The 27,043-nt window shown below is 39.1% G+C and overlaps 1 protein-coding gene across 5 annotated transcripts; it reads left to right on the top strand.

Moving 5' to 3' along the window:
• Positions 1-16: 16 nt before the first annotated feature.
• Positions 17-24,820, top strand: LOC106903585 (zinc finger protein DPF3-like). 5 transcript variants are annotated; one of them, XR_015761902.1, is made up of 13 exons: positions 17-320; positions 10,778-10,938; positions 13,368-13,475; positions 15,769-15,896; positions 16,355-16,450; positions 16,594-16,654; positions 17,035-17,076; positions 19,715-19,855; positions 20,961-21,074; positions 21,195-21,963; positions 22,998-23,553; positions 24,355-24,465; positions 24,545-24,820. XR_015761902.1 is itself a non-coding variant. In XM_014967492.2 (10 exons), the coding sequence occupies exons 1-10, from the start codon at positions 157-159 to the stop codon at positions 21,356-21,358; spliced, it is 1,179 nt and encodes a 392-aa protein (XP_014822978.2). In that variant the 5' UTR covers positions 17-156; the 3' UTR covers positions 21,359-22,821. The 5 variants fall into 5 exon arrangements, 1 of the variants encoding a protein (XP_014822978.2); XR_015761900.1 differs by having other exon boundaries at positions 24,355-24,820; XR_015761901.1 differs by having other exon boundaries at positions 22,998-24,465.
• The last annotated feature ends 2,223 nt before the right edge of the window (positions 24,821-27,043 follow it).

The following is a 27,043-nucleotide window of genomic DNA, read 5'->3' as shown; positions in this document are numbered from 1 at the left end:
ATTGCCATTTAAAATGTGCTATTTTATTACACCAAAAATTCCACAGTCAGCTTTCGGGGATACAGTGGATGGTCTCTTTAAAAGTGTTGAAATTCAATTGTGTACAATATGAATACAAGGGAAAACCCTTTAAAATAATTTTGACAGTTTACCCCTATGAAGCCACGCCCCATCCGCTCGCGCTTGCCGTGGATTGGTCCACGAATTCGCCTCGCGTTCCGATTGGTCAGTTGCCCTAGGTTTCCCTCAGAACTGCAAGACGCCGATATTGCGTTACATTGTAGCAAAATGGCGGCTGTCATTCAGAATCCACTGAAAGCGTAAGTAATTTAGACATTTATCAAATTCTGAATAATTACTTTGCTGCCAACTCAGTACATTGGTGATTTCCTTTCGTGTGCGTCATTTCCAGCCGTCTGTGTAAGGCAGGCGAAGCTGTCCGAATATATTTTCTATACTTCTTTCATGTCAAAGTAGCCCTCTGCTGTTCTTTTATTTTGCCGAATTTCAGCATTTAGACTATCACGAGCACACAGCTCCTTGACATTATCTTAGCACTGAAGGGGGCTTCTCTCCTGCTCGCTTCAGGCAGAGTGTCGCCTCTCCTGTGCTGTACATTTATTTGAAAACTGTCGACAACGTGCCGATTCGCCGCAGCGAATGATTAAAAGCCGATTTCCCTTCGAGCTGGCTCGGGCACAGGCAGCAGCGGAATATCTCCTGGCATTTCCAAAGTCCCTTATAGTTGTGGGAATTGTCGACATGTCAACTTTGGCTGCATGGAGCGCAGACGTGGTCAAGACTTGGTCAAAGGAAAGCAAGCAAGCAGGCAGACGTGCGAGAAAGGGAGGAGGCATTTTGTATTTGCAAGCAAGACATGCGAATTTACAAAAAAGTGACAGCAATTTTAGTTTGAAATTGAATAATTAAACAATGTGTGCAAAAGTAATTTAAATCCCTGAATTTCAAGGAAATATCCCATCTTTTCCCCCATTTATCCTTTGTTCTGTTGTACTGTTTCTCTAATGTTAACACTGTGGAATAACTGCGACTTAGCCTCCTGCTTCCTGTCATTTTAAAGCAAAATTGCATTATAATTTAGTAAAGCTTCTAATGCATGATCGGTTCAGCTGTACGTGACAGCAGCAGTCAGGCTGGCTTTATTGATGTCTCCTAATGATCCTGGCTCAGTGGGGACTGAGGAGGTAGAGCTGTAGTTCCACTGTGCCTTTAAGTGGAGGAGTGCTGGAGATTAGCCTGGTCCAGGATCCTGGGCCCATCTGTCAGAGAGATGCTCCAACTGGGAGGAAGTGCTGGGTTGAAGCAGAAGAACCATCTGCTCCTCCACAGAGGTACCGTGCAACCTCTGTGGAGTGGAAGTGGAGGATCAAGGTGCAGATTCCTGGACCAGTTGTCACGCAACGGGCTTCTGGGTTGCCTCAGTCTCACCGAGGAACCAAACTTAGAAAAAAAATTACCACAAAGCAACCACAAACCCTGCAGAGAAAAATAAGTTGTGCTCAAATTGTATCTTGCATTTTGATTCCAATCTTGTTACTTTTGCTTCTTTGTCTTCACCTTTATATGCTAACTCTTGTTTGCATTTTACTACATTTACTATGTATATATTTGTAGTGATATACCAATCATAAAACCAGAGATCAGAATTAGACAAATTTGGACAATAAACAAACAGAATTTCTAATTTCCTATTCACTGAATCCATTAAAACTAAGAACTCCCATCATTTTTAGTGTATGAGCTCATCAACCAACAATTTTTGTGTTGTTGCACTTTTTGTACTTTAATAATGATCAGATATACTTGAGATATTTATACTTTGATGCATAAATAGGGACAGTTATTCCTTCATCTTCTGTTTGATCGAAAACCACTACGTCTATCATCAACCCCTATCAGATGATCCTTTTGGTCCGTGATCTTTGTGAGCTTATTACACCTCACAATCAACTAAAAGGCCTTGATGCAGATTAAAGCGGGGCTTGAATTTGACCCACCAATACTGCGCTCTTGAACCATCTCGGGAGGTAGTCATAAACCTGTGACCACTATGAACAGTAAAGGGATTGTAGTGCAGACTAAAGCAATGCACGTAGAACTTTAACATCATCGTGTCATGTCATGTCTGATCGGAGGAATATATTGATCAGAATCTGGTGGAGATGATAACATGCTTAAGATGGCACCCGACAGCTTTGTTTGTATTTAAAGTATTGAATGCAGTTGGGTAGCCTTCCTGCATGAGGCTTTTTGACACAGAGATCAGTGCTATATGTGGGATTTTCCCGCACAGGTTTTAAGCAGATGAATTCTCTGAGTTGTAGGCCATGCTGAGTTCTGCAACCTCAGTTGCGAGAACACACACGGCCTGTATTGTAAAATTGAGTTGCGTGATGCGAGAGGTCAAATAACTAGCCTAGTTTTGCTCGCTCTTGTGTTATGGAAACAATTAACGTTAGCAAGTAGCATGGCTACCATTACTAAAACTCAGCAGAACTCAGAATTTGGGGTCCTTATTTTAACTGGGAATCCAACCATTTGAACCTTTTTGTTATCTGCTGAAGACTTGCTGTCTCTCACTCTCCTGCAGCCTGAGTGAACCACAGGGATCTCAGTGCCCTATATCTCCTGTTTTTACATATCTGTACTTTAATTGACTTCCTTGTACACCTCACTGATACTAAAATATGTTCTTCATTAAATGACACACACACTGTTTTTGTCAGCTCTATGTCTTAGCCCTTGCATATTGTGTGTTTGCTAACTGAGAAAAGGGCAACCAGCGAATGAAAACAAAATCGTCTGCTTCTGGTCACATGCCAGTTTCTTTTTTCATTTCTAGTTTTCTGGTTATTCATTGATAAATAAGTCCATAATGTTGTACATTGCTGCTGTGCTGCTCTCAAGCCTGAATAAACCTATTCATTACAGAGAATATATAAATTAGAAACTGACAAAAGTATTAACTTTGTCTTTTTGTCAAATTGCACTGCATAGGAAATCTTTAAAATGGTGTATAGATTAGATAAACATTCCTTTAACATTTTCAACTACTTTTGGTTTATGCTTTTTTTTTTCCTTGTGGAAAATTTGCAAATGACCAGAATAAAAAAAAAATGACATGAGAAATGTCGATATTTCCTTTTAATTAGCTTTTCTAACTACTGACCTGGTAACTCTTAACATGATGGGGTCACTGACCAGGAAAAGGATTATTTATTAAGTTTCCGGTATGGCCCATTCAAGCTGAAAATTGTATGTTTATGATCGCTGGCGCAATTACCTTGTATATCTATAATTTACATGTTTTCATATAACCATGGCTGTTTTACAGTCCTTGCAGTTGAATGTTGGTCACTTTAGAATCAAATAAAAGTAAAAAAAAAATCTATTAGTGTGGAGGTTGGACATGCATTAAGTAAAATCATATTTCTAACTGTGAGCAAAACATAAATAATATGGCAGCACTATGGGGTTTATTTCAGATGTTTTCCCTTATGTCCAACTTTGGCTTTTGCTGCTATATGTCTTTATCTCCATGTCTTTACATCTTGAACAATTTGATCCACTTGGCAGAGAAACCAATCTACAGTTTTGGGCCTGGTCGTGCTTTTCTCCTACATGTGGTTTTCCATGTGGAGGTAATTGACTCCCTAGCTACAAAAAAGCTCATTTTAAATTCCCGGAGTAATTCCTAAAATGTTGCAGAACACTCACAGAGGCCTGCAGGGAGAGAACTACCCACCTTTATCCCTGGAAGATCTGCTAAATAAAAAAAATGAAAAAAACGTTGCATCTGTGCCATGTTTCAGTTTTGCCAACGAGGGAATTACCCAGGAAAATCATGGCTTCCACTTAAATGCTTTTACACAAATCAGCAGTGTTTGTCATAATTTTTTATTTATTTATTTTTTATTAAAAATTATTTCTTGTTATTTTGCTGGACTGTTTCACTCTTGCATCCCAATAGACTTCCTCATGTGTCTGCAGTGGAGCTGCTGTTTTCATCTCAGAGCAGTTTTAGCATTCTGATGTGGAATGTCTCCTTGCTATAAGCTGTGTTTAATGAAGTGTTTCAATCTGCTATAATTAGCCTCTGTCTTGGGTTTCTGACTTCATTTCACACGTTTGTCAGATTATAATTAGTCACACTTGACACTAATTGGGTGTCGGTCCTGTGGAACAGTTTGACCTTTTTTGTATTAAGAAGATTCACTTTGGGGAAATGAAATGTTGGTTTGACTTTTTTCCTGAAGATGAGGCTGGCGAAGCGTTGGAGCCTAACTTGCACGATTGTGTGAGGTCTGCGAACAGGACGTTGGTAATCTCCAAAATCTGCTGATTAAAATTGAGTCTGGGATATTTAATTAGTAAAATTGCTCATTAAAATTTGAGCCACAGCTGGAGCTTTCAACCGGCTGGACTAATCTTTCATCCGCAGCTCTCCTGAAACCACATCGGCCCGTTTGCAGACTTCCTCGTCGACAGGGTTGAGTAGAATTTGAGTGAGTCAGGCCTGCTGTTTATTTGCTGAGCGATTGTGGAGGTGTACTGTCTGGTTTTGCTCCTGCCCTCACCCAGACTGTGCTGTTCGGATTGGTGTAATCAGAGGTTGTTGTCAGGATGCAGTCACTCTGTACAAGCCCTCCCCCTCACTTGATATGTGGCGGTTCTGGCTTCCTGTGAAGCAGCAGTGCACCTGCAAATTTAGGAAACTCTATAAAAGAGAACGTGCAAGATGCTAGTTTTGATTTTCTCACTTTTTCTACAATATGCAACTCAACCCTCTTGGGTACATTTTAAAGTAGTCACTGGAGCTTTCACAAGTCAGATCCTTCCTGGGAGCTGCATTGCCAGATATGCAAAATGTGTGTTGACACATGCTCGCATTACGGATGCACCCATGTGGCACGGCAAACCGTTGACAGAAACAAGCTGATAGTGGAGGCCCCACCGGCCACAAGATTTGCTTTTACTCCATCTCACCCTCATTCTACTCACACTCACCTTGTCCACTCAGCTGGAAGACGGTGAGGATGTAAAGCACATGTTCCGGAGATGTTCTCTGGTTCTTCTAAAATCACCACTTGGCTGCCAGACAAAAGGCAAGTACAAGTTTTAGGGAAATATGACTCAGATTTCCAAACAATGAAGAGTAGAGAAGTTTTCGATACATAGTAGTAATTTAAAAGCTATAGTTTTAGATTTACAATTTAAAATGTGTCAGGTAAGCAAACATGTACATGAAGTTTAGCCACTTCATGTAAACCAATCTATGAAAACTGTGGATATTTTTTTTTTTTTGTTAAAAAATGAATTGTTGTTGGACTGCTAAACAAAGTGTGTTATTGCTAGTTCTGTAGATTAACCCTGGAGTTTCAACTGCGTGAGTCACTGATAGTTTTAGATTCCTTAAAATGGCATTTGACAAGAGGTTGCTATATTTAGACAAGAAGTTGTAGCTGAAGAGTGAAATCTGAAAGCTGCTGGACCAAAATATGCATTTCTGAAACACAATTTTTTAAAATTAAACTATGGACTTAGTTATGCAAAAGAAAACAGTGTTAGAGATTCACCGAGAAATCAGGTGTCAAACATTTGAACATTTTGTTCAAATGCTGTGCTTGTAGTACAGCAGCTTCTTATAGTACAGAAATATAACAAGCTGCTTAGAAATAAACTGTATTGTCTACAACGTGTCGACAAGCCTGTGGTTTATTTAGACTAGAAAGTGTAAGACTTTAAGCAGATGGAAAATTTAGTGCAGCCTTCACATTTACAAAGAAACCAATGTGTTAGCCGGCACATTAACAAGAACAATGATAATTGAGTTGCAAGTTTTTTTTATTGTTTTTTTTTTTTTTTTTGCAGCATTTCACACAGCAAAGGAGTAAACTCCTCCTTTGCTGCTACACCGGGTGAGACAGAGAACGGGCTCAAGGGAAAAAGCACAGCTGATTTCAAGTGTGGTGCTCATTTGATATGCATTACCTCAGCAGACCTGCCCACACTGCCTTCAATTGACTGCCGAGTACACAGCAGTCTAACAGGAACATGGGGAATACGTCAATGAAAATGACCAAAGTCAAAGAGAATGCGCAGCTTCTGGATTCATTTTCTTAAGACAAAAATTGTAAAGCACGCTGCAATATGTGTCATAAAAATTTCACTGAAGTCTAGGTAAATAATTTGTTTCACCACTTAAAAAATCCGATCCTACCCTGTGCTTCTTTTCACAAATTTTCTTAGACAAAACAAGTTACCTAAAAATCAATCCATAGAAAACTGAAGCAGTCTTTTCAACAACTTTTTCAATAAGCCATAAATCCCATTTCTATTTAAAAGTGTATGCATTTATTTTCCACAGTTTTCACATTAGAATAGACTGGAAGGTAGGAATTTGTCCCAATTTGTCTGCATGTGACTTTCACTGTATTTTATGTGTGCAAAAACCTTATTGAGTACTAAATTCAGGGCTATTTAGTCATTTCTGACTTTCCTAACCTCTCAGTATAAATAGATTGCGCCATTATTCTTTTAGGCTTGTTGAAATTTAATGCTGCACATAGTGTTTTATTTGTCCAGCTTCTTGCTTCACTTTTGTAATCTTGGCACTCACGTCTGCACTTTTGTGAAAGCTGAATTAGTTTGTAACTGATGTTTTGTTGGTTTGTAAACTTTGCTGCTGTTTGAAAATGTCCTAAAAGTTGCAGAACAGAAACATAAATGTCTGAGAATGGGATCAAAGCAACACATGCTGCCTGGAGGTGGTGTGGGTCTCTTTCATCTCCTGTGTCGTTGGGCATGTAGGTCTTGTCACTCATTACAGGTGTCGGAAAGATCTCTCACCTTAGCTGGTGCACTGCTGCTTGAAGTGGCAGGCCTCTGATGGAGGACGTCTCATTGCACAGACAGCCGTCTTCCACTTTTTCATCTGTCCTTTTGCTACTCATCCAACCCTCTCTAAACCTCTGTGCCAATTACCTGAGCCATCTGAAGTTTCTTGACGTGGACTTCAGCAAAGCTTATGTCCGATAGCAGCTGTGTGCCGACGTTAGTGTTAGTAAAGCACGTGAGTTAGTTTTATCTGCTCTGGTATCAGGGAACATAGGCATATTTTGACAGTTCATGTATTTTATGAGACAGCTCCATGGTTTTAATTTGGGCTGCACAATAAATCAGCCAGGGTTTCCTAAATTTTAGGCGATTGGCTGATGCATGTGGAGCCAATCTTCTGCACTAATCATACCTACCTATGCAAAGGTCTACAAATCGCCCACTATGGCCTTTGATGTGAGAGGGGAACAACTGGCAGACCTGTCCACTGGGTCATGTCTGCATGTGTGTAGCTACCAACTTGCAACGTTCACACTTTTCAGACAAGAAAAATGGTATTGGCCTAAATTTGCATTGTTTGATTAGGCTTTTTAAAGATTGATGATCGGTCAGAAAACTGCAATTGGTTCACCCTCAGCATTAATTCTTTTTTTGTGTGTGTGTTATTTAATTTGTATCATTAATCAGATTTTATAAAAAAAAGTAATTACAAAAAAGGACATTGACTTTTTCCACATAGGGCTACCTCAAAAGCTATCTAAAGGCTCATCTCACGTTTTCTAAAAAAATATTTATCAAGACTTTTGGGAAGATATCTCATAAAACGGTGAGACAAAAGTTGTTCTTTTGATTTATGGCTCTAGTAATTTTAAGCTGAAAATTCCGAAATAAAATTCATCAATGTGTGAATTTCAGCTGAAGAGCAGTTGGTTTATGCATCAGTGATCCAGAACACACCAGCAAGGCCACAGCTAAATATTTAAACAAAATTCCTTCACGGTGATGTAAAATCCTCTCTGCCAGTCATCACAAACGCTTCATGATGGATGTTGGTGCAAAGGGTTGCACAACCAATAAATAGGTTTAGGGGACACATTTTTTTTTTTTTTTTTTACAAAATCAAAACAAGATTACTTTTGTAAAATTATAAAACTCTTTGCTGCATTTTATAGTTTGAAATGTTTCCATTCTGGAGGAAGAAAGTTCACATCCCCTGGTTGTTTTTGTGTAATTTACATCCAGATGTAAACAAGAGTGAAACGCAGGACTTTCTTATTGGAGCTCTACTTTTAGGCAACACATGGTACAAATTTGATTGTTCAGACATTTTATGGCTAGCTGGGTGGTGTTAATTTTTATGAGTCAAATATTTGTCTGAAGTCGGTGACTAAGTCAGTGAGCTCATAACCACTTCTACTAGCTGTTTTTAAGTGTGAAATGAAAAGAAAGTGGTTTTATGTGGAAAGAAATATTAGTCTTAGTTTAAGTAGATTAAATATCTTGATTAGATCAGAATATGGAGAAATACATACAGTACCGTGTGCATTTTTCTTGACCTGCCTGCTTGCTGTTTTACACCCCCCTGCCGCCTCCTTTTTCTTCATCTCTCATCTTCACGCCTCTTCACCTTCGCCTGTGCTCCTGCTGAACCTGAGACTGCTTCCTCTCTCCTGTAACTCAAACACACACAGCTTTGTTTCTCCTCCAGAGCTTTGAGTTTCTAAGGTCTAGCATCCGTGATGTGGCTGTCCTTCTGCTGGATGTTTTCCTTATCAAGATCAAGGCATGAAGGATGCAGAAAAGTTGCCCTTCCAGCTTCTTCGTCTCAGCTTTAGAGTTGCACTATGACTCACAACCTACAGCTCATTAGTTTCACTTCAAAATGGCCGCCCTGCTAATTGAAAACACATGGAGGATATTCCAGAATAAACACTTGCTCTGATTTGCCTTTTTTTGGGCCCTGTAATTGAACAACAAACTGTTAAAAGGTGCACAAACCACCTTGTCAGAAGAGTTGCTGCCTCTTTCCCATCTTTTCTCGTGTAAATCAGAAGCTGCCCTTGTGCAAGGAATTCTGCTGAGATTAATTAAGTAGGCTAATTACCATACCAGGCGTGTGGCAGAGATTGAGGGCTTGAATGTGAAATAGCCACCCCCCATTTCTCTCTGAATATTAACACTGAAACCCTGAGGGACTGCCAAAATCTCAGTGGCACCAAGAAAAGTGGAGCTAAACTGCAACAGTCTTAGCTGCTTGTCGGTCAAAGGAGTGACTTCACATCAACCCCCAGAGTCTTTGTTTCGGTGATGAGCTTCACACACAGTCAGCAGCAGCATAGCTCCGTCCACGGAGGTAATAATGTGTTTAACAGTGGGAGCAGCAGCATTTTCGAACTGTTGTAAGTGGGTTGCATTGCTTTTTTGGGGTGGTGGAGGGGGGTTTGTCCATAATTTCTCCTTAATGTTAGACTGGAAGATGAATAGTGTGAACAGATGTCTACAGAAATGTCTTTATTGTTATGTCAATGAGATTCTAAATTTTAAAAAAAATATTGTGTTTTCACAGTACTGTGATACACACATAGGTCATCCTATAAGTTTTTGTTGTAAATTCCTATGCTGCTGAAAATTTAAGATGGAAAAGAAACACTTTTGGCTGCTGCAGTTGATAATAGCATGTTGATTATTACCATTATAAGATTGTAACAGCTTCATGACCCTGAGAGGAAATGATGGAGGACTTAATGACATTTATTGACTATTATTTTTTATTTAAATAAATATATAAATAACACTATTAAATTAACATGGGAAGATTTTACTTTCCATCTTATGTCATTTATGCTCCGTGGAAATGTATCTAAATAGCAGGGAGTAGTGTAGCGGCCTTATTTCTGCCTGCTGACAGTCAGTGTGCAGCAGTAGCTCAAATTCATACTTGGATTCATACTTTATCTAGTTTGCAATAAACTCATAATAAAGTGGATGAAATGCATAAAATATAAATCTTAATTTTCAAGAAAACAAAAAAAAAATCACAAAAAAGATGATCAACAAAAGAAGCTGGTCAAATATCAGAAATAAATTTCTGTCAAATGACTGAAAATCAACTTTGAAGGTTATGAATAATTTTGAACTTAACTAAGTTAAGAAACTAATTTTATCAATTGTGAATCAATTAAGAATCTTAAAATTAACAACATTGCATATTAAATGAAGTGTCCACTCCTACTTCAAAAACTTTATATTAATTTTTTTGAATTTTTTTCTTTCAATGGTTCTTCCATCGTGTTTTTTTTTTCTTTTTTCTTTTTTTTTTGGAGAAGTGCAGCCTCTGCATTTAACCTATGTGTCTTGGTTTTGGCTAAGGAATTTTGGCAATATCACCCTTTGACACAACTACAAAGCCCATGGACTAGATTAGTAAACAGAAGGAGTTTAAAGCCAGACATTCAGCCTCCCTACAAACCACAAGATTCATGTCTGAAGGCTCTTTTATTGTAGTTGGTTTAGGAAGTGAAGGTCTAAAACCTTCTTACCTATAAGTACGAAAAGAACTGGAGTCACATGCCCAAGCTTGAAATAAAGGCAAACTTAATTTAACCAAGTTGTATTTAACTTGCTTTAGTTGGGTCAATTCAGTATGACTTTTTAGTTGAATTAAGCTGGCTCTAGTGAAGTTTAGTTTAAAATTTTCATCACAATTGTTGTGAAAAAAGTCTTAAAAATCTTACATTTATTTCACAGAAACAGCAGAAACTCAGCACACAATAACCAAAACAATCTCTGCAGCAGAATGCCAGTTTGCTCATGTGCTTACACATTGAAATTACTGTTATCCTATAAAGTGATTGCTTGTTTGTGTTCTACATGTGAGCACACTGTCAGTGGCCTTTACCTCTGTTGTTCCCTGCTGAAGGTTGGGCGACCAGTTCTATAAGGACGCCATTGAGCAGTGCCGCAGCTACAATGCCCGCCTGTGTGCCGAACGCAGCGTCCGCCTGCCGTTCCTGGACTCTCAGACTGGCGTGGCCCAGAACAACTGCTACATCTGGATGGAGCGCCACCATCGAAGCCCTGGTAGGACGACACACACACACACCCCCCACTCACACACACACAAAGAGGCACAGAATTCACAGAGCGATGTACTCCCTGTTCTGGGTCAGGCTGCACTTTTATACTCTGGAGGCTGCTGTTCACAGCAGTGAATAAAATGCGTGAGACTTGTTGCAGACTACACGCTGAATGTTTTTCTGATGATCCGTAATAATCTCCCTGACTCACTGTGGAGAAACCTGCTATTTGCTCTCTAAGTAACAGCCCATTATACACAGATCTCAGCCCGTACTGACTGTCATCATAATTGTATTTATTAAAGAATCTGTCCAGGCAATTTCTGACTCCAACCTCATCCTGTGGAGATCATATAGGCTGTTTTTTTTCTTCTAATAGAATTTTGAAATTGTAAATTATAATTAAAGACTTGTAAGAAGTCTTTGAACTACTTTCAAGAAGTTCAAAGACTTCTTGTGAGAGAGAAAGAAGTCTTTAAACAGGTTTTAAGAGACTAATTTGTGGTAAAGATCAAGAAAACACACAGTACTGCTGGTGAATGTTGCAGTGGTGATGTGACTTGCAATAAACAATAATAAACAGGCATATGAAGACAGTGTTGACTTCTTTTTGCTTTGCAAACATGCAGTAGGTCCCAGATAGTGAGCAATCTAACCAGATTTTCCAAGCAGAATAATTTTATGGAAAATATTTCATCTGCCTGCAACTGCTGTTTTGGCAGCAAAACTTAGTTGAAGTTTCTTAATAACAATAGCACATCTTATGTGCTTGACAACATTTTCTGCTACAGTAAGCAAGCATCGACAAATATATTACATGCATAGAGGTTATTAATGTATTGTACTTATACAGTATGCTAATACTTAATGCAGTTTAAGCAGTTCTTTGCTCTATTCATATTCCATACAGTGATCTTGGGGTGACTGCTGGAGAGCTGCATTTAAGATATTTCTTTTTAGCTTTCCTGTCTTTGTTTTTAATGGAAGCAGAGGTGATGATTTGAAAGTAGTTGCTGTAAAACATACGTTTACTGTTGCATTAAAACTAAGAAAAAAATCCTTTCTGAGGTGACATTTTAAAGGGCCTTCAACACTGTTAGCATCGGCCCTGTTAAAAGCAGCCTGCATGTATTGCCTAGAGGATGTAGATCCTTACTCTGAGATTTCCAGAAAATTGCCAGTATTTCCAAATCCAGCATGTTGCATAACAGACGGGTTAGAAGCTCAAAAGGATAAAACAGAGCAACTTTACTGCAATATCTTCATCCTTGCAGTCTCAGTCTCTCTTAAAATAGGAGCCAAGATGAACCACAGACATGCATTGCAATCTAAAGATGTCAGCATTGGATGCATTTCCACCAGTTCCACTGCTAAACTGATCCTAGTTCTTGCTTAGAACCATTTCATTGTGTTTTCAGTACTCCAGCCTCTGGTTTGGTTTATCAAACCGCTGGTTTGATAAGCTAAGCTAACAGCATCAACTGTTAGCTAGGCCAGAGGATAAACAGGTTTTTTTTAGGAGTATTTTATTTTTTCCCTTTAAGTAGCATGAACAGGACTAAAGTTCAATTTGGCCACTGCATTTCATACTTCATAAGAAGTCAAGTGCAGAAGTCCTCATTGTTTCCTCCCACTACAACCTTTGTCTGTGTACCAATCAGGCAATAGTTGTTGGACACTACAAAAGAAAAAAATCTGCCCAGATGACGTGTCGAGAACAATTTGCAAGAACAAAATGATGTCATTTTGTTATTGCAGAACTTGGAAAGAGATTAAACAAAACTATAAGAAAAATTTGAATTGGTAGCGGAATAAAAGTGCTCTTCTGTTTCCTGCTATTTAAAGAGAGTCAATGCATGAGCATTGCCTAAAGATAAAATTGACCATGACCTTTTAATATTATCAGTATAACTGCTTCAGTAAGTTAGAGTGGTAATGTTAGGTCATCTGTTTACAGTGATACCAAGTTGAATATTTTAATTTGTGAGATTAAACTTTCTTCCTGCCCTCTAGAAAAGTAAATAAAGAATAGAACTATTTGGATCAAATATTTACGTGAGGCGATTTTAGGGATGTAATGATCTGCTAGCGAGCTGGTTTGTTGGTTCGTCGAAAATGAACTGGTTCTTTGGTAGAACCAGTTCTAAAGCCAGCTAAATAGCTAAATTTAGCATTAGCTATTTAATGGTTAACTACTGGAACTACTTTGGTAGAAAACACAGATTTAGGTCTTCTTCCCTCAGCAGCATCTTCAACTCCAAACAGAAAACGATTGGATTTTGAGTTGCCTACCTGATGCAGCTAGTTAAGCTAAAAATTACAGTTTATTCTGCTGCCTTTTTTGAATTGTTCTTTACAACCAGACCATTTGTATGTGTGGAGTTTCAGCTGCAGAGGTGAAACTGTCTTACCTGTGTGCATCTACTTTTGCAGGTGTTGCAGCGGGGCAGATGTACACATACCCCGCTCGCTGCTGGAGGAAGAAGAGGCGGCTCCACAATACCACGGACCCCCGCCTGGGCATCTACGGCCTTCAGCTCGGTAAGACTCCTCCCCACCCACCCACCCATCCATCTCCGGCCCCCCGTCTGACTCTCCGCCTCCTACCAGCTTCTAAATCACTGGTGCTGATCTGAAATGATCTCACCACAAGCGAATGACTCTCTCTCAGCGCGCAGAGCGGGATGGCAGATATTTTTGCTTCTTTCCAGAAGATAAATGAAATGTGGCTGTGTCCTCCACGGCTGGTAAACTTGTTTTGTGAGAAGTAGAACACGTAATTAGATTTACCACTGCTGGGAGCGTAGAGACAGAGGCCGGCCACAGTAGACAGTATTTAATAAATGTTAGGGAATGGAGTTTGGCCTTCAGTGGCTGCCACTTGAAACAACTCACTCAACACATTCCAGCTGTCCTCTACATTTCTGCCTGTTTTCTACTCTCCAGCTCCCTTGCTGATTGGTTTTGTTGTTCTGTTTTTGAGGCTTTTATCACAGCATTAGTCGACGACGGACTCCGTGTTGTGACTAGTGTTGCTGAGCTCGTGCAGCCGCTCCATTCTGTTTCCCAAATCTGGGGGGGATGTGAGGGATTTTCATGCAAACTCATCTTTTTTTTTATCTTTTCAACAGTTTCTGTGAAAAGATGCAACATTATCATGTGTTAGCAGAAATCCCTAAGACCCAACCCAATTTTTGGAAAGTTTGAAAAATGAGGGGGGAAAAAAGCATGTTGGAGTAGAATAGCAAAATCCTGCAATAACTCATGAGCTGAGTCTTTGTTTCCTAAAAACACCCCATTGTTGTCTATTGTTTTCCTCTGCACCCGCTCTGGCTTAGGCTTCACCACCACCAGCTGTCCCTTCCCCTCTCCAACAACAATGGCTTGCATACATGCCGTCTGCAGGAGCCCGGCAGAGGTGAAACGAAGCCTGATTGAACCTGGCGTCTCGTCCACGGAGCACGTAGCGCACCCGGCCAGAGGTGGCCGGCACAGGGCAGCAGCCAGCGTCTGTGTCGCTGTCTAACTGATGGTGTGCTAAAGAGACTGGGGCTGCATGCAGAATCAGCTCCCTGCTGCAGGCTGCTGCCAGCTCTATTTTTAGCCCCCCAGCTCCCTTGGGTTTAGACGGAGGGAGGGAGAGAACGAGCGAGGGTGGAGGTGGGTGAGGGGGGGTTGTCTCGTCGCGGAGAGTTGAAAGTCAACGTGTGCAGACACAATGGTGAGGGGCTGCTGCCACGTGGTATCTGCTTTCCTTACTCCTACCTTTTGTCTTCCTCATACCTCTGCAGTCTGCTGTTTTTTTTATGTCTTAATATTCAACAAAAAGTCTCTCTAGTGTGTAGTTGTAACATGAAGGGCTGATGGAAAGCTGGATAGTGGGGGGGGGGGAGGACTTGGGCTTTTGAAGTGGCTACAATCCATAAACCAACTGAAAGATCATGCAGCTCTCTTTTGGAAAGAGTTTGTGTGACTAAGATCTGTCTGCCTGTCACACTTTTGTTTGCTTTACAGAACCTGCTCACCTCCTACGATATTTGTCCATAAACACACTGTAGGAGGAAATACTTTGCAAAATATTCACAACCCTTTTAATGTTTGCACATTTTATCATGTTAAAGCTGAAGCTTCAGTGTATCCTAATTTGTTAGAAAATTACAAAGTACTTGGAAAATAATACATGGTTTTAAGGTTTGTAATGCCAAATAACATTCTGGAAATTGTGGCTCACATTTGTGTTCATTCCCCCAGAGTCGGTGTTTCATAGAATCGCCTTTTTATTGCAAATGCAGCTGCAGGTTTTGTATGTACCAGCTTACTACATCTATAAACTAAATTTTTACTCATTCTTCGTCATGAAACTGCTCAGTCAGACTGAATGGAGGATGTCTGTGAACGTCAGTCTTCAAGTTTTGCCACAGATTTTCAATTGGATTTAGGTCTGGGCTTTGACTGGGCCATGCAAACACATGATATTGGCAGTATTTTAACTCTGTTTAGTATTGTTATCCTGTGAAAGTTTTCTCAAGTCTTTTGCAGCTTTCTTCCAAATTTGCCATTTATTTAGCTCCATGTATTTTCTCATCAAAATTAGGAATGTTTTTTTTGGGAAAGCATCCCTGGAGCATGATGCTGCCACCACCATGTTTTACTATTGGAGAATTAGATACTGTGTTTTTAGTTATTGTTTATCTGTGTTATGCCAATGTGAAACCAATAACTGCGGATTCAGTCAGTCCTTATTGAGGATAAATGGCAAAGGCTAGAGGATTGGATCATATTCCTTTGCGATATTCGTATGATTCCTAATAAGTCGCTTTTGTCCTTCGATCAGATGGTGGCCTTATGTCCAGAGACACTTTGCCCACCCAGGGCACCACACTGGAGGCTCTTCTGCGAGGAGAAGGTCTGGACAAGAGGAACAACTCCAAGAATGATGAGGAGAGCCTGCTAGAGATCCAGGTTATACAGACAGTGATGTAACCTAAATGTTTGCAAAACAAAATCAGCTAAATTTTCCCAACTAACCTGCATAGTTTGTTAGCTGAGAGCTGGAGAGGCAGACTGTCTCACACCTGGTTAGTAAATGTATCTGGGTGACGAGCAGTTGACATAAAATGTTGGGGTCAAATATAGAGAAAATAGAAAGCTTCAGTGCTCTTTTTGTTTTGTTTTGTTTTGTTTTGTTTGTCCATTATTTTATCAGTGAAGACTTTGGTAAACCTAAACTTATCTCAGTATCACACATTCCACCAGAAGCATGTGGAAACAGGCTTGTTTACAGGAAACAGGAATCTGTTAAGCTGCTCGCTCCATTTAAAACTAAAATTAAAATAAAAGGTTGTTAGCGGTTTTAAAATATCAAATTTTGCTTCAGATATTTACAGCTCCATTCACATCTCTCTGTCTTTCTGTTTCAGAGGGTTCTGGAAGCAGATGCAGCAGAAGACGCTTTCAATGACGACGATGACTACGAGGTGGACACTCCCAAGCGGAGACATCGAGGAAAGGGAAGAGTAAGTAGCTGGAGGGCGCTCTGCAATCATCTACTGAAGTGGCAGTTTTCTTCTGTAATGATATTTAAATCTGTGCAATTGCCCGAAGGTTGAATGTGTATGTTGGAGTCATTAATAGCAACTTTATTGTTTCTTCTGCTCAGGGCCGGGGTTCAGGCCGCAGGAGGACAGATCTGGATGACGATAAGCCATATGTCTGTGACAGTAAGCGGAGAAAAAAGTCATGATTTTCAGAAAATAACGTATGCAGAAATAAATACTTGTTCATTCAAAGTACTCTTTGTGCACATAATGAGCTTGCTGTATTTTGCAGAAAAAATATTGTTCTTTTTTGAAAAAAATCAAAACAAAAGGCAGTTTAAAAACAAACACAGACCATGAAGTCCCAGACTTAATGCAGTCGCATCCAGATGGTTCGCTTAAGCTGAAACCAGGCGACCTGTGTCATGATCACCTCAGGTGTCCCTGCATATTCAAGTTGCATGTGGAAAATCCAAGCAAGAGGGTGTTGGATTTTACTGCAGTGTGTCTACTTGTGTAACCAATTTTCATTCTATTTGTTCTGTCATTTTCTTTTGTTTCAGACAGATACAAACAAAAGCAGAATTCAAAGACTTTGACCTCAGGTACTGTTTTTTTTTTGTTTTTTTTTCTTTTGACTTTTAGCTTTTTTAAATCGTGTTGAAGGACTGTTGCTTGTTACTTAGTTTTCCAAAGCTTGGAAGTATTATGGACTGAGTGTGCCAGTATTAAGGTGTACTAAGGTCTTCAGAAAGTGTAAAAGCCATAAAGTATTTTAAATAGAGGTGTGCCGATCGATCGGTCACCGATCATAATCGGGCCGATTTTTGTGAAAAAGTGCATGATAGGTGATCGGCGATCATTGGCTCTTGTTGCCGATACCGATCATCTCATTTCGCAGCCTGCCTGTGCAGCTGGTCTCCTCTTTCCTTCACTCTGCGCAAACGCGCAGCAACAAATCCTAAGCGATGTGTAACTATAACGCACTGAGTGAATGGGGAAGTTTGCGTGTTGCGGCGGAAAATTGAAGCACGTCAAAATGCATCAACACAACGAAGCTAATACGAGTACGACATAAAAACAATGCCATACTTGACGGAGATTGGCTACATCGAGGCTCACTGCAGTAAAAAAGACATACGGAGGATCAGACAGCAGGTAAAGCAGCGCACAGCTACAAACACTCACCCGGATTAGCATGACGGTCAGAAAGCTAAACAAATAACCTGTGTTATTAATTCTTCAAGTACTTCAATGACTCATGTCTATGCTTTTATTTTGAAGTGGTTCCCTTTATTGGAAGGAGGTTTGTTCCGTTTATTTCTTCTTCTTGACGTTCAGTTGATCTGTTTGTTGTTTACTGTTGAGACTGGTGCCGCAGTCATTGACGATGTAAGTTGTGGTGTTAGTCATGTGTCATGAATAGGTGGATGTTGGTTGTCACTTCTGACAGCACTTATTTAGTTACAAGTGTGTTCTATAGTTTATGAATGTTTGTTTTGCTCTTAATGGTTGGAATTTAGTGTTGAAACTATCTTTGTATTTGGCTGTTGGTCTTGAGATTTGGGCAGTTGGAAATAGACTGATTCCAGGTGTTGTTCTGCATCATTCAAATTTAAACAGTGCTTTAGAAAGGAATTAATGCTGATATTTAAAGTTTGTTTGCTCACTGATGTTAATTTTTAAATGGTAATTTGAATCTGTATTATTATTGTATTTTCAGAAACTGCTTCAATCTATTTGCACCGTCCTGTCAGTAATTCTTCAGTAAACCATTTAAACACCCTGATGACCAGCCTGCTTTCTGACCGAAGCCCTATCGTGATCAGTTAAGAAAATCCAGCAACAGAGGTCAAATCCTCAACAACCTGCAAAATTACTTAAGTCTTCGAGCTGCGATGTAAGACGCTGGTTCTGCTCTTGCTGTTGAACCGCTGCAAGAGCAGCGCTTCTGCTCCACCTGGTAGTGACTCTCACACCGAATATCTGTTTAAACCTGCAGCATCTAACTTAAAAAATAAATTTTACATGCGTATTAAAACTTTCGCTGTCCTAACATGAGACAGATAATCTCTAAAAAAAAATAATCGATCTCCTCCCTGATCTGCATAATTACTCCGCTCAGTCAGAAACAGCCAATCAGAGCTAGCAGTAATCAGCTAGCCGCCATGCTAACAGGAAGTTTTCATTCAGTAAATCTGGATTGTTTATTGTATGGAACCTGTTTTTGCCTTTGAATGTTAAGTTTTATACTTGAACTTCTTGGCAATGTTGAGAGGTTTTATTTTGACTCTTTGTATTATTTAACCTCTTCAGAGCCTTCATATGTTATCAGTCTGTTAAAGATAGTATTATCAATAGCTGTACAATTTGCACAATGCCTGTTTTGTTTAGGTTTCTTCTTGAAAAAAGTTATTAAAAACAAGTTTTTGTCTAAATTAAGGTGAATTCATGGTTCCTTTTTCCACATAATGTAACCGGTAGTGTTTATGATAAAAAAAAAAAATAATAATAATAATTATGTGATCGGTATCGGTGATCGGCCCTCATGGGTGATCGGTATCGGGAGGAAAAAACCTGATCGGCACATCTCTAATTTTAAATAACATGCAATAAAAACTGTCAAAGTGAGCAGGGCTTCTCTGGCCGTGTGGAGCATAGAGCAGGGTATTTACGCAGTCTGGAAAAGTTTTCCAGGTTTGGATTTTTGTGGAAAAGAAAAATATGTATAGGAAAATATTGGCATTTCCAGGTTTTATTTTCTACCTCATTGTCATAATCAGGGGTTTCCAATTCCAGACCTCCAGAGCCACTGTTTGGCAACTTTTAGATGCATTCCTGCGATGCATCTTAATCTTTCTCCAATACTGGAACCCTGGCCTAATTGCTTCCTTCCTTCTTTCCTTTTTTGCTTCTTCCTATATTACCTTGTGTCATTCTCTCTGTCATTTCTTTTTTTTTTTCTGTTTCCTCCGGTCTTTCCTTGTGTCTTTAAGCTCCCCCAGCTTAATCTTTATTTCCTCCCAAATATTTTGAAGACAGTTCTGTTACAGTAATTTCTTCCATACTTTCAGATGCTACGTTTCCTCTGCTGTAACACAAAAACTATTTTAGTAATATTGCTCCTGTGTGTTCTGCAGTATATTTTCTAGTTTGCAGACGCAATAAAAATGAGCTGTTTTTATAAGATGAACAAGACGTTGAGCTTAATGCGCTCTGTTTTTTTTTTTGTTTTTTTTGCAGTCTGTACAAAGCGATACAGAAACCGCACAGGACTCAGTTACCACTACACTCATTCCCACCTGGCCGAGGAGGACAGAACCGGGGAGAGAAGCACGGTGGCGTCCCGTTCCCCCACTGCACCACAGACTGACCGGCACAAACGTAAGACCCCCCAAAGTTGAGCTCTGAAATGTCGGCCTTTGGGAAATGTGTTGGCAGTAAAGTACTAGTGGTTTACATTTGGTGATGTGTGAACATCTGTTTTTGAAATTCTTAATTTTATAGTCATAGTTTTGAGATTTTTAGGTCACGACTAAGAGATGCGAAGTTAAACTTATAACTCTGTAGATGTGAAGTAGAATGAAAGTCAAAATATTGAGCTTGTTTTTCAAAATTATTACTCTGGATCCTTGTTTCTGTGTCATAAGTCATGTCAGATTTGTGTCTTATTAATATGACTGAATCTCTTAAAAATGGCTTTGAAATTAAAATGTCCTTGTATCTCATAATTATAGTCATTAAAAGACAGAGCTGGAACTTTGTGTTTAATAAAGGTCGTTTTAATATAAATGACTTTGAAAGTAAAAATTTAAATTTGCATCTAATAACAGACTTGTAACATAATTATCACTATAAAAACCAAATGACAGAAAAAGTGTAAATTATAAATTCTTTATTAAAATTATAACGTAGTCAAGTTTTTTTTCAAAGAATAAAATGATCTCATGAAACTTTTACTCTCATAATTAATGGATCTGAAGATAAAAAAAAACTTTTTCGTAACTGAGGCAATGGAAGAAAAATCTATGACTTTATATTGTAATTATGGCATTAAGAAATGACGTTCCATCTTATAATGATGACTTATGAATTCTGACCAACCACATAAAGTACACAGCAGAGTTTTTGTTTTTGAAATTTACAGAGTTATAGGATATTGTTGTGATACAAGAATCAAACATGACAAACCAACATTTAGCTTTAATATTGTACAAATCTAGAACTCAACTGGAAGCAATATTTAGTTTCATACTAATTTATAGGGACTGCTTATTCTTATTAAACAATATGTAGTTTTATACTTTTCTTTCTTTTGGTTTGTTGTTTGGTTTGTATTTCCTTCTAATTAATGTAAAGCACTTTGAACTGCATTGTGCAATATAAATAAAATGCCTTACAACACATCAAATAGGATCACATTTGGATGTGTCTTATAAAAAAAAACTAACTTGCTTCAAATTGAACTGTATCCTGAAATCTTTTCAAGGTTCAAAGGTTTCTGGTGGAACCACCATTCCCAACAACTACTGTAATAAATGCCATGGTGCAAACAGGAAAACGGGTAAATCTGGGTCTCCCTGCGCAGCCTGCCAATGCACAAGTAAGTTAACTTGCTCCTATGCACAAAGTAATCGCTGACATCAACTTCAAAATGCTCAGAATGGTTTACACAGGTAACTTTCTCATGGTCTAAGTTGCCCCCCTCTGCTCTGCATCCCAGCTGGTGGTGGGGAGGAGAAGGAAGACGGCACATTCGCAGCAGCCGAGGAGCTGTTTGGCACCACCTCAGAGAGCGACACCTCCACCTTTCACGGTTTTGAGGACGACGACCTTGAAGAACCGGCCGCCGCAAATAGCAACGGGATATCCAGCCGCCACAGATAGACCTGTTAGATTTCAACTGACACTTTTTTTCAAATATATATATGGATTACCCTCCGGCAAAAATCAGCTGCTTCTTTTTCAATTTTTTGTTCTTGGTTTTGTTTTCAGAAAGCACAAAGTGAGAGTTTCCGGACAGAAATGCAAGTGGTATTTTATCTACTGAACATTGTTGAATAATTTATGGAGACAATTTTTTATATATATTAATATAGGGTATAAACGTACCTTTAATGCAACAAACTATCAATGTTTCCTAAAAAAAAACAAAAAACTGTAAAACAGAAGATGCTCTTGGTGTGCTTTTTAAAAAAATTCTACCCAATGTTGGTAGAAGAAGCAAAAAGCTATGAACAAATGCAAACACTGGAGAAATTAGAGACGGTGAATTTTTTAAAGTGATGAGTTTGGTTGGTGATCGATTTTCTTTGAAGACGATACTTGCAATCGAAGATCTTTCGGGACTTTGAAGGCGTCTTCTAAGCTCACTGGGTTGAATGTGTGGAAGTGAAGGAACGAAGGAAAATTACAAGCCACTGGAAATATTGGAATATGAAAGTCTTTTTTTTTTTTATTATTTTCACGGAGAGGGACATAAAAAATTAAAGGTAAGCCATGTAGTAATCAAATAATCAGACATATTAACAAGTTAACTTTCCTGCATGATTACTGACCTTTAACCTTGTTTACCTGCAAGGGCTTGAAAATTATTTATGCTTCCGAGTTTTGTGTCTTAACCACAACCTTCCATGTATTTTATTAGATTGTTGTTTTTTTTGTGCAAAATACATACATATAATGATGTGGAAGGGAAATTATGATGAAGCATATTTTTCATAAAGCATCATTTTCACAAATAATCTGAAAACTGTTGTGTTTTCATATTTTTCCTCTTTTGAGTAAGATGACCCTAATTAAAGTGCAGGTCCTACAGGTGTCCCCAAACGTCAAATAGTCACCTTGTCAATACTTTCACAAGCTTCCTTGCCACTTCTGAAGAAATACATCCTTGCAGCATGATGCTACCACTGCCATGTTTCATTTTTTGTTGGTGGGGGGGTGATGTGTCTCAGTTTTCCATCTCATCCGAGGCTGCAAACAGGACCTTTTATGGTTTTGGCATTGTTGCTACTCTTTCTTAAAGGCCAGCTGCGTGGAGTGCAGAACTGTCCTGTCCTGCTGTGAGAGCTGCTAACTCAGCCAGTCAGGTTAGCTGGACGGCCATGTTTTGGTGGGTTTTGTGGTCGGGCCTTACTCTTTTCTGTTTTACAACGATGGACTGAAAAAGGCCTTGTTGAGGTATTCTCTAACAAACATCAGAGGCTTTCACACAACAGATGTGTTTATGCTGATTTTGGTCAGTTATGAAGGCGCACTGCATTTTATTTAAGGGCATCAGAGAAAATGGTGTGGAACTTCACACTTGCATTTGTGTTAAAAAAAAAAAAAAAAAAAAAAAGTTAAAACATGTAAATTGTTCCTTGCAATTAACAATTGCATAACTACTTTTTGTTAATCTGTCACATAAGTTGAAGTTTGTGGTTTTAACATGACAAAATGTGAAAACAGTACAGGGCTGTGAATGCTTTTGCAATGCACTTTGTTCCCCGTTCTTCTCTAACTATGATTGTCTGTGATGCAGGAGCAGTGAGCACATTGCCATATTGCCCTGGGATCAGGGGATGACCAGTGAAGAAGAGGATTTAACTCTCAGAAACTATTGAGCCTCTTCGTCTGTCCTGATTTGGGCTCAGAACGCGCGACTGAAGCTGCCTTCCATGAGCAGCGAGGCTTAATTCAAGCAACTGCTCCCCTGATATTATGTATGGAACCCCTTTGAAACATTTGAAATGTGAGCATCCGGCCTCATTTTCTCCTACCTGCACTGTGCTGGGAGCTCCTGTCTGAACTATGGGAACACTAAAGGCCAGGCCTTTGGATGGGTTGTACCCGACCGGCCCATGGGGGTGACCCGGCTGACCCGCCTGCTCTATGACCGTGTGTCTGCCCTGATACAAGAAGACGCCATCATCCTGAACACTGTGCTAGCCTGCCGCTCTGCACTGAAAGCCAGCTTTGATAGCCATGCCTCCTCCAACCTGATCGGACCAGTGACCCCCACCTGACCCGTCCGCTGACCTGCAGCCATAGAGCCAGTGCTCAACTTCACCTCTATTACATGCAGACCTCTGAACTACGTAATTCTCTTACTTTGACAGTTTTTCTTTTCCTGATTTAGTCTGTTTCTGAAGTTGATCTTAAATCACAGCAATCCTTCTCACTGTTTTGCATGCTTTCTTTGCTGAACTAAGTTTTTCTTCATTTCTGTCTGTCTGTACTGATACCTCTGTCTGATCAGGTGCACAATACTCACAGCTACTCAGGCATCTTTTTGTTTCCTGGTGATTGTTCAGCTTCTTAGCTCAGATCAGTGATTGTATTCGGCTAACGAGGAGAGACATCAACACCCGCACCTCAATTTTCCTTTTTTTTTTTTTTTATCCAAATTTTTAATAAACACCTGCAAAGGATTCTGGGAGGCAGCAGTCGGAGGCCACACCTGCAATAACAAACTTTACTTGTTTGCTGATTTTCTTTGAGCTTCTATGTGTTTCATATGTAAAGCTTAAATAGAAAAACTCCTTTTAGGCTGAAAATGTTCACACCCCAGATGAGAGGGGAAACTACATTCGTGGTTTGTGAGGGCCTGATTTCTTTCTGACATTTCAAAGGTGCTTCCTGTACTGTATCATGAAGCTGTTAGGTCCAAAGGTTGCACATACTGTTGCAGAGGTGTGTGTGATAATTCAGCATCGCTGCTCCATTATTCCTGTACGTCTGTTAGGACTTGTTTGTGCATTCAAATCATCTCTCCTCGCTTCCCTCAGGGACCCCCCTTTCTTCACCCAACTTTTTTTTTTTTTTTTTACCTTTTAATCTCTGCTGGACAAAAACATGCTTCTGAAACGTGTCTGTTATCTTGTCTTTCCGTATAACAGTTATGTAACGTGTCCGTTTGAACATGGGGTCAGTGTGTCTTATCTTCCAAAGTCACGCCACTAAGTGAAAGACGTGTGTCCTAACCTGCTAAATGTTGCAAATACTAACAGGTAAAGTGCTCGCATCTCTAAACAAGTAGCTAAAAATATAAATATCTGCTTAAAATGAAGCGTCACCTTTTTCTTAAAGAGCCGGTATACCTCGTCACAGACACAGCAATAGGCCCTGGAGCTCCTTGAGAAGCCTGCCGAGGGAGAGAGGCTGAGAGGAGGAGGATCTGGGTGCAAACGGAGCCATGAAGAGATGAAATGGACACGACCGGGCGTTGCTTTTGTTCCCGTTGTTTTTTTTTTGTTTTGTTTTTTTCTGCTGTAAATAGAAGTCAAAAAGGAGAGAATGAAGAAGTGTTTGTTTGGTAAACTATTTTTATTGTTCTGAAAAAAATAAATACAAAATAAGGAACAAGTGCAAGCAAATGATTTTTTTTTTTTTTTTTTTTTGCTCGAGCAGGATGATGAGTCATTTTAAGCTGATCAGAAGAAAAGATCCAGACTGGATCAATACGTTTCAGCGACTTACAGGAAAAACTGATGTTTGGGTTTGCTACACTGCAGTATGAACTCTAAAATGATACGATATGATTCTAGAGCAGGTTGGTGTTGCTTCACATACATGTATTTGTAGGAATCGTATAATCAGCAAAGTATTTATTTTTATCTTGGCTTTAAATGATATATAAATGGATAAACCAACACAAATTAGTGCATCTTTTTGAGATGAAGAGAAAATGGTGGTTTTATAGCAGCTGAGTGATGTGTATTCACTCCCTTTACTCTAATAAATACAACCAAAAGGCAGCTGTGACCTAATAAATTCCTATGAGAAATAAACTGAGTGTATCACGAAGCCACGTATTTAAAGTCAAAACCAATGTCCTACTTTAGGATTAAACAAATCATACAAAATTAGATGTTTTATCAATTGTGCACATGGCATCAAAACTCAGTAAAATGTTTTACAACTTGAATATCAGCTTTAAGAAGTTAATCAGAAAGGCGCATTGCATGGTTATAAAGATGGTTCTTTTTTATTTTGGAATTTAATTTTTTTTAAGGATACATTACCTTTATTGGCAAAAAGTGTTGCATTGAAATAGATCAATATTTTATTGCACTAGTATATTTAAACTGATAAAATAATACAACCTTAATTTGAGTTAGTTCATTCATGGCAAGAAAGAAAATCCCATAGCAAGTACTTGTTTTTAATAAATCCATCAAGGCCACCCTTAATGACAAACCTTACAGTTCTTATAAAACATAAATATGTAAATGAAGCATTTTTTTCCCTATATAGTTGTTACTTTTTCAACTTTTACTTATAATCCATGTCTTCCTGTTTCCCCGTGGTGTAAATATTACATCACACAGAGATTTATTTCTCTTGGCAAGTCGTCAAGAACGTACATTCAAGTTAATGTATGTTGTGTGCTGTGTTGATTTCTATAAATTAGAAAATGGCTGCAAGAAAAAGGCTAATTAGCTGACCCCTCGAACATATGAGCAAAATAAAATAAAACAATTGATGTAATGATGGTTCATTATATAAATCATGTCTCACCATTTGCAGACTTTGGCAGAACAAATCACTGGATTCAGCCAAGGGTAGTTTATGTAGAAGCAGCGACTCTTGTCTTATTGTCTTCAAAAGGATCTTTGAATTTAATTTTATATAAATTTTATATATATATATTTTTTTCTCTCATTCTTGAGGATAATCAAAAACAGTAAATATGTAAAAGAAATGTAAAAATAAAAAAATGAGTTCGCATAAGTTACTGCAAAAGAGGAATCGTGCTACGCATTTGCAGGGTTGCTACGACCAGCAGAACAAACACTGTAAAACTGAAACAGAAGATTCAAACACACTACAGAAATATTGATTTTGGTTCTCTTGTTGTTTGATGTATATTTTTTTGCTTTTTGTGTAATTGCGAGACTCTTCCAGCTTATTTTTCTTCCATGAGTCAGAACAGCAAACAGCAGCAGAGAGCAGACAGGTCCAGAGATTTTTATTATTTGGTACCCGTGAACAGATAACAAGTGCTTTGAGTGTTTTAGAGTGCCAGTAGTTATCTTGCTGATCGAGAAACTAAAAGCACAAAATGCCCTGAATATGTAACATGCATAGTAATGTGCTCGCATCATACTAAAGTGTGCTTTCGAATAATGAAATGTAACCAGTTTTTTTTTTAATTTACAACGCACTTGGCACGCAGTGTCACCATGTTTGTGCTGAGGATAACATTTGGTACATAGACTCGACTTAAGCATCTCTCTACCTTACATTTAGGAGGTTACTGGGTTAGGTTAATAAGAATAATTAGCGTCATGACATGTACAGTGCATTGCAATGACTACTAAAAAATAACCGATGAGACTTAGTCAACGGCGCGTTCTAATTTTTCACTGTTGCAGTCAGTGGCCTCCAGGGGGAGATGTGTCCCAGCACTTCTTGTGTGTAGAAGAAGGCAGCAGCCACAATGGAGCAAAGGGGCCTCATTGCTTCCTCTTCAATCCATTTCAGATGTCAGATGTCCATTCATTAGTGAGTCCTGCTCCAGCTCTGTCCCCTGCACCTCATCGTGCTCCAACATGCACCATTTTCCACATGACAAACACTCGACAG

Source organism: Poecilia mexicana, unplaced genomic scaffold, assembly GCF_051168715.1.
Source record: "Poecilia mexicana isolate PSO_F unplaced genomic scaffold, ASM5116871v1 scaffold_22, whole genome shotgun sequence".
Classification (NCBI taxonomy): domain Eukaryota; kingdom Metazoa; phylum Chordata; class Actinopteri; order Cyprinodontiformes; family Poeciliidae; genus Poecilia; species Poecilia mexicana.
This window is presented reverse-complemented; position numbering and strand designations above follow the sequence as displayed.